The sequence below is a fragment of the Chrysemys picta genome, chromosome 12, assembly GCF_011386835.1.
Source record: "Chrysemys picta bellii isolate R12L10 chromosome 12, ASM1138683v2, whole genome shotgun sequence".
NCBI lineage: Eukaryota > Metazoa > Chordata > Testudines > Emydidae > Chrysemys > Chrysemys picta.
Genome location: NC_088802.1, coordinates 20,753,994 through 20,767,268, shown reverse-complemented (window position 1 = coordinate 20,767,268; position 13,275 = coordinate 20,753,994). Strand labels below are relative to the sequence as shown.

Sequence of the window (13,275 nt, the reverse complement as noted above, 5' to 3'; positions counted from 1 at the left end):
AATCCCATGTACTGCTACAGGCTGGGGATCAACTAACTAAGCAGCAGTTCTGCAGGAAAGGACCTGGGGATTACAGTGGACAAGAAGCTGGATATGAGTCAGTAGTGTGCCCTTGTTGCCAAGAAGGCCAAAGGCATATTGCACAGTATTAGTAGGAGCATTGCCAGCAGATCAAGGGAAGTGATTATTCCCCTCCGTTCGGCACTGTTGAGGCCACATCTGGATTATTTCATCCAGTTTTGGTCCCCCCATTACAGAAGGGATGTGAACAAATTGGAGAGAGTCCAGCGGAGGGCAACAAAAATGATTAGGGGGTTGGGGCCCATGACTTATGAGGAGAGGCTGAGGGAACTGAGGTTATTTAGTCTGCAGAAGAGAAGAGTGAGAGGGGATTTTATAGCAGACTTCAACTACCTGAAGGAGGATCCCAAAGAGAGTGGAGCATGGCTGTTCTCAGTGGTGGCAGATGACAGAACAAGAAGCAATGGTCTCAAGTTGCAGTGAGGGAGATCTAGGTTAGGATATTAGGAAACACTATTTAACTAGGAGGGTGGTGAAGCACTGGAACGGGTTCCCTAGGGATTTGGTGGGATCTCCATCCTTAGAGGTTTTTAAGGCCTGGCTTGACAAAGCCCTGGCTGGGATGATTTAGTTGGTGTTGGTCTTGCTTTGAGCAGGAGGATGGACTAGATGTCCTCCTGCGGTCTCTTCCAACCCTAATATTCTATGATTCTAACCTGAACTATAACCGTAACAGTGCGGCTGCACCACTATAATAACAGAGACAGTCCCTGCCCCAGGGATCTCACAGTCAAAGGACAGGTCTACACTTAAAATGCTGCATCGGCACAGCTGCGATGCTGTAGCACTTAAGTGAAGATGCTCCTATGTGAGAGGCAGTAGCTTTGAAGACAAGAGAAGCTCTCCCGCCAACCTAGTGCTGTCTACACGGGGGGTTAGGTCGGTATAACTACATCGCTCAGGAGTGTGGATTTTTCACACTCCTGAGTGATGTACTTATACCAATATAGGTCTGTAGTGTAGACCTGGCTTAAGAGAACTGGTGGATGTGTGCAAGGGTTGTGCATAGGTTGGGGTGCATTCTCAGAGCTGGTAGCATGGGAAGGGGATGGGGTGCACTGACAATGCTGGGGTGTAGCAGGGTTGGGTGGCACTGGCAGATCTGGGGGGTGCAAGGGACTGGGGTACATTGGTAGAGCTGTAGGGTGCAGGGAGTTGGCAGTGTATTGGCAGAGCTGGGGGTGCAGGGGTTGGGTACACTGACTGAGTTGGAGGTGCAGGGGTTGGGGTGCACTGCCAGAGCAAAGGGGTGCTGTGCCTCCCTCATTTGAGCCCCCACCTTCCCCCAGCTACCAACCTTTCCCATTTATCCCCCTACCAATAACACCCTCCCCTTGCTGCAGTCCCAAACCCCTCTTCCCCTGTTCCCCCAACTCCTCTGCCCCCGAACTACCCCTCCCCTCTCAGGAAGCATTCACATGTCTAATTTGTCACCCAAAAGCTTTGATTATATTCTCCCCCGCAAACAAAAAATGCCACCCAGGACTCAAACTATAAAACTTCCTGCCATTCAGCCCAAAACTTCTATTGTCTTAGGTGAGGGCTTTTGGTTAACTCATTGTTAGTTATGCTAATTGAAGGGTGAGTTTACAGCCATCAATCACAATGAGGTCTGTGATTGATCCAGTCATTAGTACCTCACAGTTTAACAGTCCAAGGCAGCAGAAGGAAAATGGGAGTTATGGAGGTGCTTATAACTCTGGAAATCCTTAGTCAAATGACAACAAATTTGGAACTCTAATGACGCCTCATGTGGGCATGGGGTACACGAAAATTCAAAGCAATCCGAGTAACCATTCAGCTTTTAGTGCACTTACAAAAATGAGCTTTAATGAGCTACAAAATGGCAGGAAAGGAAACCCTCTAGCCCCTTCTTCTGTATTGGCACAAGCACACAGTAAAATGCACACATTTTCTTCAATTTCATTGTCAATTTGAGTCCCCCAAAGATTTATTGAGGCCGTGCACTACACTGGGTAAAACTCTACAGCTTGAGACCATTTTGACCCGCATCACATCAATAGTTTGATCTCTAGCTCTGAGCAAAATAAACAAACCTAAAAACTTTTAATTGGGCTTATATCTACACACCCCTTAGCTCAAATAACCCCAAATTTAGGTCACGAACTCTACTCTGCACCCTCCTAAGGCCCATTAAATGTCAAAGAAATTTGACTAAGCATGTCATTTTTTTAAAGAAGGTGGAAATTTAAACAGAAGTCATGGCGCAAACTTCACTATCAGGGTGTTCCTGTGTAGTTATAATATTCATCAGTTCATTTACTGGTAGGGTACCCATCTTGCAGATTTCTATTAACCATGTTATTGGAATATTCAATGAGAATTGAGATGGGATTGTGATGTCCAGCAATGAGAATCTCAGATACAGGAATAAACAAAAAGCTAGACATCACGGCACAGATATTCAGCTCATGTCACCTGGCCTAGTTCCATAGCACTATGCCAATTTACATCCACTGAGGAACTGGTCTAATTGACTTCAGTGGGGCTGTGACTGATTTACACAACAGCTGTTTGGGGATCTGGACCCTTTGACTCCAAGGCAGCTAGAGGTGATTTACAAAAACTGGGGCTCTGACCCATTCACTTCAGTGGCACTACCCTGATTTGAACTTGCTGAGGATCTGAACCATTGATTCCAGTAGATCTAGGGCTGATTTATACCTGCTGGGGATCTGGCCCTTCATCTTTCATTCTCTGACATGAATGTCTAGTGTAAATTTCACATTTTTAAACAGTGCATCTGTAGCAAAAGGAGCCATTTATTTTAGTGTTGTCTGCAGAAAGGAAAAAATGTAACTACTGAGAAAGAAAGAAAGAAAGAAAGAAAGAAAGAAAGAAAGAAAGAAAGAAAGAAAGAAAGAAAGAAAAGCTGGGCCATTCATCCCAGTAGAAGTTGAAGATCAGATGTAGAAAATCTCCACAACACGGAACTCCTCCGAAGTTCTGTCCCCAGTGGGAATGAATCACTCTGTCACCTTTACAAGTTACACATGTAACTAATCCCAATGGACAAAGTGCTAGGAAAGAGCAACTGCTTACAAACTTTTGACTCTTCTTTGGTTCAGTTTCACAGGCAAACAACATGGATTGGAAACTGTGTCATGGGCCAGATCCCCAGATGGTGTAAATGGATGTAGCTACATGGAAGTCAATGAGCCAGATTCTCACTGGTGTAAACAGCCCTCGCTACTCTGAAGTCAATGGAATTTTACACCATCAATTTACACCAGCTCAGGACCTGGTCCTTAGCTTTTAGTGTTTGCCTCTAGGTATCTCTTTGTGACCAACTTCAAGCAGCCAGGGCAGCCTGAGCTGCTGGTCCCTCTGGTGGCTGCATCTCAAGAGCTGCTGGTGCAATGCAGGAGAAAAACATCTCTGCTCACTCAGAGGTAATTATGTAGAGTTAATGAAGGAACAGGCTATTCCAGGCCAACTGAGGCTCTGGTGCCATTAGGCTCTTAGCTATTGTAGGTCACATGTCTGTGCTACAAATTTATATTTTATTTTGCCATCCTGTGGGGACCCCCTTGGTGACTCAGCCCTGCCTTGTTTTTAGCCAAGGGCCCTTCCAGGGATGCTGCCATTGTGTGAGATCCAGGGCAGGTGCTGTTCCCCCTCTGGGGGGTTAGGATCAGCTAGTGCAGGTTGTCAGGGTGGTTTGCTCCAGAGGTGAGATCAGAGCTGGGCTCACATCCCTGGAGACTGGATTCAGCTATTTAGCCCCAGAACATGAACATCCTGGGCTGTGACTGTGTCTGAAGTATACACAAGCCGGCATCAACTCTAGAGCTGGTAGGGGCTTTCAGTCCCTGATGCCAATTAGTCCATCGCCTCTCACCCAAGCCTGCCCTAGGAGGGAAGCAGGGAGCACCCGTCTGTGCTAGGAACTGCAGAGAGACGCTGCAACTCAGAACATCCAGTGAAGGGACGTGACAACAGCTGCTGGATAATACAGTGATGGGGGCACGGGAGAAAGAGAGAACCAAACAATCGGCAGCAGATGCATAGATAGATAGATAGATAGATAGATGACCAATGATTCCTAACACTGCAAGATCAAATGCACTGCAAACTGGGATAAAGAAGAAGGGCAAGAGCATATTTGGATACAGACTGGCTAACCTAGTGAGGAGGGCTTTAAACTAGGTTCAACAGGGCCAGGTGATCAAAGCCCACAGGTAAGTCAAAAACATGGAGACCCGAGAGAAGTGTCGGAATCTGGGGGGAGCATGGGCTGCTATAGCAGAAATAAGGGACAGACAAGACAGAACTGCGGGGGCAGGAGGGGAATCAAATCAGTATCTTAGATGTCTGTATACCAATGTGAGAAGTATGGGGAATAAGCAGGAAGAACTCGAAATACTAGTAAATAAACATAACTATGACATAGTTGGCATCATGGAGACTTGGTGGGATAATATGCATGACTGGAATATTGGTATAGAAGGGTACAGTTTAGTCAGGAAGGACAGGCAGGGAGAAAATGGAGGAGGTGTTGCCTTATATATTAAAAATGTATACACTTGGACTGAGGTTGAGATGGAAATAGGAGACAGACATGTTGAAAGTCTCTGGATAAGGATAAAAGGTGCAAAATACAAGAGTGATTTCATGGTAGGAGTCTACTACAGACCACCTAACCATGAAGAAGAAGAGGTGGATGAGTTTTTTTTAAACAACTAACAAAATCATCCAAAGCACAGGACTTGGTGGTGATGGGGGACTTCAACTACCCAGACATCTGTTGGGAAAAATAACACAGCAGAGCACAGATTATCCAACAAGTCCTTGGAATACATTGGAGACAATTTTTCATTTCAGAAGGTGGAGAAAGCTACTGGGGAGAGACTGTTCTAGATTTGATTTTGACAAATGGGGAGGAACTGGTTGAGAATTTGAAAGTGGAAGGTGGCTTGGGTGAAAGTGATCACAAAATGATAGAGTTCATGATTCTAAGCAACGGTAGGAGGGAAAACAGCACAATAAAGACAATGGATTTCAGTAAGGCAGACTTTTTAGCAAACTCAGGGAGTTGGTAGGCAAAATCCCATGGGAAGCAAGTCTAAGGGGAAAAACAATTGAAGACAGTTGGCAGTTTTTCAAAGAGACATTACTAAGGGCACAAAAGCAAACTATCCCACTGCCTAAGAAAGATAGGAAGTATGGCAAGAGACCACCTTGGCTTAACCAGGAGATCTTCAATGATCTAAAACTCAAAAAAGAGTCCTACAAAAAGTGGAAACTAGATCAAATTACAAAGGATGAATATGAACAAATATCACAAGTGTGTAGGGACAAAATTAGAAAGGTCAAGGTACAAAATGAGATCATACTAGCTGGGGACATAAAGGGTAACAAGAAAACATTCTACAAATACATTAGAAGCAAGAGGAAGACTAAGGACAGGGTAGGCCTATTACTCAATGAGGGGGGAAAAACAATAACAGAAAATGTAGAAATGGAAGAGGTGCTTAATGACTTCTTTGTTTCGGTTTTCACCAAGAAGGTAGGTGGCGATTGAACGTCTAACACAGTGAATGCCAGTGAAAATGAGGTAGGATCAGAGGCTAAGATAGGGAAAGAACAAGTTAAAAATTACTTAAACATGTTAGATGTCTTCAAGTGACCAGAGCCTGATGAAATGCATCCTAGAATACTCAAGGAGTTGACTGAGGAGATATCTAAGCCATTAGCAATTATCTTTGAAAAGTCATGGAAGATGGGAGAGATTACAGAAGACTGGAAAAGAGCAAATATAGTGTCAATCTATAAAAAGGAAAATAAGGTCAACCCAGGGAATTACACACAGTCAGTTTAACTTCTGTACCCAGAAAGATAATGGAGCAAATAATTAAGCAATCAATTAGCAAACATCTAGAAGATAATGAGGTGATAAGTAACCGTCAGCATGGATTTGTCAAGAACAAATCATGTCAAACCAACCTGATTGCTTTTTTGACAGGGTAAAACGCCTTGTGAATAGGAAAGAAGCAATAGATATGGTATATCTTGACTTTAGTAAGGCTTTTAATACTGTCTGGCTTGACCTTCTCATAAACAAACTAGGGAAATACAACCTAGATGGAGCTACTATAAGGTGCGTGCATAACTAGTTGGAAAACTGTTCCCAGAGAGTAGTTATCAGTGGTTCACAGTCATGCTGGAGGGGCGTAACGAGTGGGGTCCCACGGGGATCTGTTCTGGGTCTGGTTCTGTTCAATATCTTCATCAATAATTTAGCATAGAGAGTACACTTATCAAGTTTGCAGATGATACCAAGATGGGAGGGGTTGCAAGTGCTTTGGAGGATAGGATTATAATTCAAAATGATCTGGACAAACTGGAGAAATGGTCAGATGTAAATAGAATGAAATTCAATGAGGACAAATGCAAAGTACTCCACTTAGGAAGGAACAATCAGTTGCACACATATAAAATGGGAAATGACAGCCTAGGAAAGTTTACTGCGGAAAGGGATCTGGGGGTCATAGTGATCACAAGCTAAATATTAGTCAACAGTGCACTGTTTCAAAAAAAGCAAACCTCATTCTGGGATGTATTAGCAGGAGTGTTGTAAGCAAGAAACGAGAAGTAATTCTTCCGCTCTACTCCGCACTGATTAGGCCTCAACTGGAGTGTTGTGTCCAGTTCTGGGCCCCACATTTCAGGAAAGCTGTGGAGAAATTGGAGGAAGTCCAGAGAAAAGCAACAAAAATGATTAAAGGTCTAGAAAACATGACCTATGACGGAAGATTGAAAAAATTGGGTTTGTTTAGTCTGGAGAAGAGAAGACTGAGAGGGGACATGATAACAGTTTTCAAGTACATAAAAGATTGTTACAAGAAGGAGGGAGAAAAACTGTTCTTAACCTCTGAGGATAGGATAAGAAGCAATGAGTTTAAATTGCAACAAGGAAGGTTTAGGTTGGACATTAGGAAAAACTTCCTAACTGTCAGACTGGTTAAGCACTGGAATAAATTGCCTAGGGAGGTTGTGGAATCTCCTTCATTGGAGATTTTTAAGAGCAGGTTAGACAAACACCTGTCGGGGATGGTCTAGATAATACTTAGTCCTGCCAGAAGTGCAGGGGACTGGACTAGATGACCTCCCGATGTCCCTTCCAGTTCTATGATTCTATGAGTCTATGAAAGTAAGTTTTCTATTTCAATTAAATATGTTAGAGTATTAATGTACAGGGAAAATTTAATATGAGAAATATGAATTGCCATTGGAACTCTTTAAGACTTTAACTATCAAATTATGCAGACATCTAGAGATGATGAGATTTTTAAAAAATAATTTCATCAGAAAAAATTGACTTTTCATTGAGGTTGTGAGAACCAAACAATTTCATCCTTAAACTTTTGGAAACTGAAAAATGTTAGTCATAATAAAAATATGTTTTCATTTTTATGGCTAGCAGACACTTTCCATGAAAATTTATTCAACTGAAAACTCAATTTTCCTTTGAAATAAAGCAGAAATTGTCTAAGTACTCCTAACTGGAAACTTAGCTTTAAGCCAGGGTGGGGAACATGAATATTGTCCAATGACACCACAATTTCCAACCCATTCCCTCTATTGCAACCGTGTTTATGTCTTTCAAAGGGGTAGCTGCAGGATGGTAAAACTAAGTAAGTAGCGAAGTTGGTAGCCCACAGAATATGTTTTAAACATACTAACCTCTCTAAACTGAAGCCCAGAGAGTTGAAGCCCCCAGACAAAGCCTGTCTATCTTGATCCTAGCCAGGGACATTCAGGAGGTCGATGGAACTATAACCCAGCTCTCCTCTTCTACCATCATAGCCTCTGTCCCACACTGCTGTCTGATAAACAAAAATACTGTCCACACATGCACAGAACATACACATAGGAAGAAACAGTCCATCCTCAAAAAAGTTTAAATTCAAAGTAGACAAGACAGACAAATGGAGGGAGGGGAAAGAGAGGCAGAAGTGACTGTCCCAAGGTCACAGTGAAGGTCAGTGGCAGAGCCAAGAGTAGAACCCAAGTCTCCTGACTGCCACTGACCTGCACAGCTCAGACATAAAGTCACAGAGGGAAACAATACAACCTAGCAGTAACTGAACAATGCTAGTAGCCCATCATTGCCCAGAGATGGGAATGCAGCTACGATTTGGTGCCATAAATCTATGTGTAAACAGGCAGCAGGCCGTCTGTCTGGTGTTGGGGTGGAATCATCACAGATGAGCTGCCATGTGGGATACCGAATAAGTCTACGCTGCATTTCCCAGGAAAGTGGGAATCAGGCTGTGTGGGCATTTTAGTTTCATGGCCTAGTTGTGAGCCTGGTGTCTGTAACAATGGGGCAAAATGTTGGCTAACTTTGTTGGATTTGGGTTGTACTTTGTTCCATCCTCCATACTGCATTTGACCAAACCACATATTGGGCCAGATCCTCAGATGGTGTAAACTGACTGAGCTACATTGACTTTAAGGGGGCGATGCCAATTTACACTCCTGTGATAACACACCAAAGTAGTGCTCTGTTTGTGAGCGGTGAGAAACACTCACTACTCCAGTCAATAGAAGTGATGAATGCTGTGCACATTTGACATTCACATCATGAGATATTATGGAGAGGGAATCAGGGTCACGCCTTCTCTCACTATAATCCTGACTATTGTCCTTGTCTTTCCTTCCACAGGCAGGACACGATGAACTAAGAAAGAAAATGTCCAACCAAACCAACATAACTGACTTCCTTCTCCTGGGATTCTCTGACATTCGGGAGCTACAGATTTTGCACTTTGTAGTGTTTCTAGTGATTTACCTAGCAGCCCTGATGGGGAATCTTCTCATCATCATGGTTGTAGCCCTAGACCATCACCTTCACAGCCCCATGTATTTTTTCCTGATGAATTTGTCTATCCTAGACCTCGGTACCATCTCAGTTACCGTACCCAAATCCATGGCAAATTCCCTCATGAACACCAGGTCCATTTCCTATTCTGGATGTGTCGCCCAAGTCTTTTTCCTTGTCTTCTTTGCTGTATGTGACTTCGCCTTACTCACCGTCATGGCCTATGATCGATATGTTGCCATCTGCAAACCCCTGCACTATGAGACTATAATGAACAGGAGAGCTTGTGTCCAAATGGCAGCCAGTGCCTGGATCAGTGTAATGGTCTATTCTTCATTGCACACCGGGAACACATTTGCAATCTCCTTCTGTGGCGGCAACAAGGTGGATCAGTTCTTCTGTGAAATTCCCCAGCTACTCAAGCTCGCCTGCTCTGACACATACCTTGGTGAAGTTGAGGTACTCATCTTGGGTGCATGCTTAGGCTTAAGCTGTTTTGTTTTTATAATTGTGTCATACACTCAGATCTTCCAGACAGTGCTGAGAATTCCCACTGAGCAGGGTCGGCATAAAGCCCTATCCACCTGCCTCCCTCACCTCATTGTGGTCTCCTTGTTTGTTTCCACTGGCATCTTTGCATACCTGAAACCCACCTCCAGCTCTCCATCAGGCCTGGATCTCATGGTGGCTGTTCTTTATTCTGTGCTGCCGCCAGTGGTGAATCCAATCATCTACAGCATGAGGAACAAGGAAATCAAAGCTTCCCTGAGGAAACTCACTGGGTGGAGATTATTCAGCAAGAATAAAATGTCTATATTTCTCTTATGAACATGGTTTTATCTGTGTTTCAAACACAATCAATTGATGATACTTTGTTATTGTCCTCATAAGAATATGCTGTGTGATTATTTTATGCAAAATGCTGTATTTACAGTGGTAAATCCAGACTCGCTCCACTTAGTCAATGGAGTTATTCTAGGTTTATACCAATGTAAGTAAGATGTCCATTAACACGTCTCCAGTCATAGGGAAGGAGGCGGGAGGTGGGTGGTTATTGGATTATGGATTGTTGTAATAAGCCATAAATGCAGTGTCTCTATTCAGTCCATGATTTTTGGCATCTAGCAAAGTTATGAATTTAAGCTCCCAGGCTCATTCCTTGAAGGTGTTGTGCAGGGTTCCTTTGGGAGAAGGACTGAGAGATCAGATATAGAATTTTTTGGCAGATATAGAATGATCACTTTATGAAAAGTGTTCACCCACAGGCGATAGGGTGTTTTTGTCTTTCATCATTTTCCTGTGTGAGTTCATTCAAGAGCGTAGTGATTGTCTGGTTTCACCCACATAATTGTTATTGGGGCATTTAGTGCATTGGATGAGGCACACCACATGTTGTGATAGGCATGTGTAGGACCCATGGATCGTGACAGGTGTTTTGTGGGGGGTGCTGATCATCATAGCAGTGGAGATAGGTCTGCAGGTTTTATATCTGTTGTTCTGGCAGGGTTTGGTGTTGCTTTGCGTTGGTGTGTCCTGTTCTGTGCGGAGCTTGCTTCAGAGGATGAGCTTGGAGACATTGGAAGGTTGTCTGAAGGCCAGAAGAGGGAGTTCTGGAAAGATTTCTTTCAGGATGTGGTCCCCATTGAGTATGGATTGTAATTGTTTGATGATACCCTGTGTCGTCAACAGGCCAATTCACCTTGAATGATCCCTTGAAATATGTGTTAACTATTTACACTAAACAATTTGTTCCAATTTGTATTTAACTGCAACACTCTGAGTACATTTCCTAGACCTGAAGAAGAATTCTGTGTAAGCTTTAACGCTTGTGTTTCTCACCAACAGAAGTTGAGGAATAAAAGATCTTACCTCATTCACCTTGTCTCTCTAATATCCTGGGACCAGCATGGCTACAACATCACTGCATAAATCAGTGTTGTGTTAATCTTGATGTTGTTGAAAGGCTTATTTAAAAGGAAGGTTTTGCATGTTTCCTAAAGACAATCAGACTCTGGATAATGAGGCCAAATTTTGATCCCAATGAAATAACTGGAATGTAGCCACTCACTTTAAAGGAATCATGATTAGGTCAGTGGCCAATACACACAAGGATCCAAGTGTGGCTCAAGGCAGCTTGGAGAAAGTGAATGCAACAGAGATGTAAGGGTGAGATTCCCATCTCAGCTAAACCACAGCTGAGCAAAGTAGACAAATGCAGAGTCTGAAATTAGATAGACAGAGAGAGAGGACCATTCTTTGTCCTAACACATGACCTAATTGTGTCATGATAGATTTCTATTTGATTGTGAATTGTTAGATAGATAGATAGATAGATAGATAGATAGATAGATAGATAATGAATAGTTTATGCAAATTATTGACACTCATTTCCTATTCAAGACTATGCCCAGATCATGATTTTCTTATAAACATTAATTATTAAACATTATTTACCAAATAATTTATCTGATAATATCTTACTCCACAGCTAATCTACTTGGTGTTTGAACTTTAAGCTGTTTCAAATGGATACATTTTTAACATGCTCTGTTTCCCTTCCCTGAGTGGATCAGTTCATAGAATCATAGAATATCAGGGTTGGAAGTGACCTCAGGAGGTCATCTAGTCCAACCCCCTGCTCAAAGCAGGACCAATCCCCAACTGAATCGTCCCAGTCAGGGCTTTCTCAAGCCTGATCTTAAAAACCTCTAAGGAAGGAGATTCCACCACCTCCCTAGGTAACCCATTCCAGTGCTTCACCACCCTCCTAGTGAAAAAGTTTTTCCTATTATCCAACCTAAACCTCTCCCACTGCAACTTGAGATCATTACTCCTTGTTCTGTCATCTGGTACCACTGAGAACAGGCTAGATCCATTCTCTATGGAACCCTCTTTCAGGTAGTTGAAAGCAGCTATCAAATCTCCCCTCATTCTTCTCTTCTGCAGACTAAATAATCCCAGTTCCCTCAGACTCTCCTCATAAGTCATATGCTCCAGCCATCTACCAATGTGATATATGCCATCATGTGCCAGCAATGCTCCTCTGCCATGTACATTGGCCAAACAGGACAGTCTCTATGCAAAAGAATAAATGGACACAAATCTGATATCAGGAATCATAACATTCAAAAACCAGTAGGAGAATACTTCATCCTTTCTGGTGACTCAGTAACAGACTTAAAGGTGGCAATTTTGCAACAGAAAAGCTTCAAAAACAGACTCCAATGAGAAACTGCTGAACTTGAATTAATATTCAAACTAGATACGATCAACTTAGGTTTAAATAGAGACTGGGAATGGCTGAGCCATTACACACATTGAATCTATTTCCCTATGTTAAGTATCCTCACACCTTCTTGTCAAACTGTCTCAAATGGGCTATCTTGATTATCACTACAAACTTTTTTTTTCTCCAGATGATAATAGCTCATCTTAATTAATTAGACTCTTAGAGTGGGTAGGGCAACTCCCACCTTTTCATGTTCTCTGTATGTATATCTCCTCACTATATATTCCATTCTATGCATCTGATGAAGTGGACTGTAGCCCACGAAAGGTTATGCTCAAATAAATTTGTTAAGCTCTAAATTGCCGCAAGTACTCCTGTTCTTTTTGCAGATACAGACTAACACAGCTGCTACTCTGAAACTAATCATTTTTGTTACTCTCTGCTGGACTCTTTCCAATTTTTCCACAGCCTTCTTGTAGTGTGGGGCCCAAAACTGGGCACAGTACTCCAGATGAGGCCTCACCAATGCTGAATAGAGGGGAATGATGACATCCCTCGATCTGCTGGCAATGCTCCTACTTATACGAAAGGATGTGTCAGGAGTGGGATTTGAATCCATGTCTCCATAGAGAGACCAAAACACCCAATTGGGGGAAAGACAGAGTCTGGCGCCTTAGACCACTTGGCCATCCTGACATTAACCATCACACTCAGGTTCCTTAAAAAGGAAGGGACCAATCCTCAGCTGGTGTAAATTGTTATATCTCCATTGAAGACAACAGAGCTCTGAGAATTTACACAACCTGAGGATCTGTTCCAAACACTCATGGCTGCAAATTCGAAACTCCCCTCCATTGAATATTCTGCACTAAGGCCCTGATTCAGCAAACCACTTCAGGACATGCTTAACTTTAAATACATGTGTTGTCCCATTGAAAACTGGAAGTTAATCTCATGCTTAAGTGTTTTGTTGGATTAGGGATAGGGCCAACTGGTGTCAGACTTGCCACTGCCTCAGTTTCTCCCCTTTCCCAATTAAACAAACTGCTACAATTGGTGCATTTAAATTTATCTCTGCTTCTGGTGTCATAAAATAAAAGTTTATCGCAAAGCCAGT

General features: G+C 42.8%; 1 protein-coding gene across 1 annotated transcript; it reads left to right on the top strand.

Annotated features, from left to right (window-relative positions):
* The first annotated feature begins 8,800 nt into the window (after positions 1-8,800).
* On the top strand, positions 8,801-9,757 carry LOC112060834 (olfactory receptor 14A16-like). Its single transcript, XM_024112850.1, has one exon. The coding sequence runs from the start codon at positions 8,801-8,803 to the stop codon at positions 9,755-9,757; it is 957 nt and encodes a 318-aa protein (XP_023968618.1).
* Positions 9,758-13,275: the final 3,518 nt, after the last annotated feature.

Coding starts and splice junctions, on each gene's coding strand:
- LOC112060834 (XM_024112850.1), top strand. CDS start 8,801: ATGTCCAACCAAACCAACATAACTGACTTCCTTCTCCTGGGATTCTCT.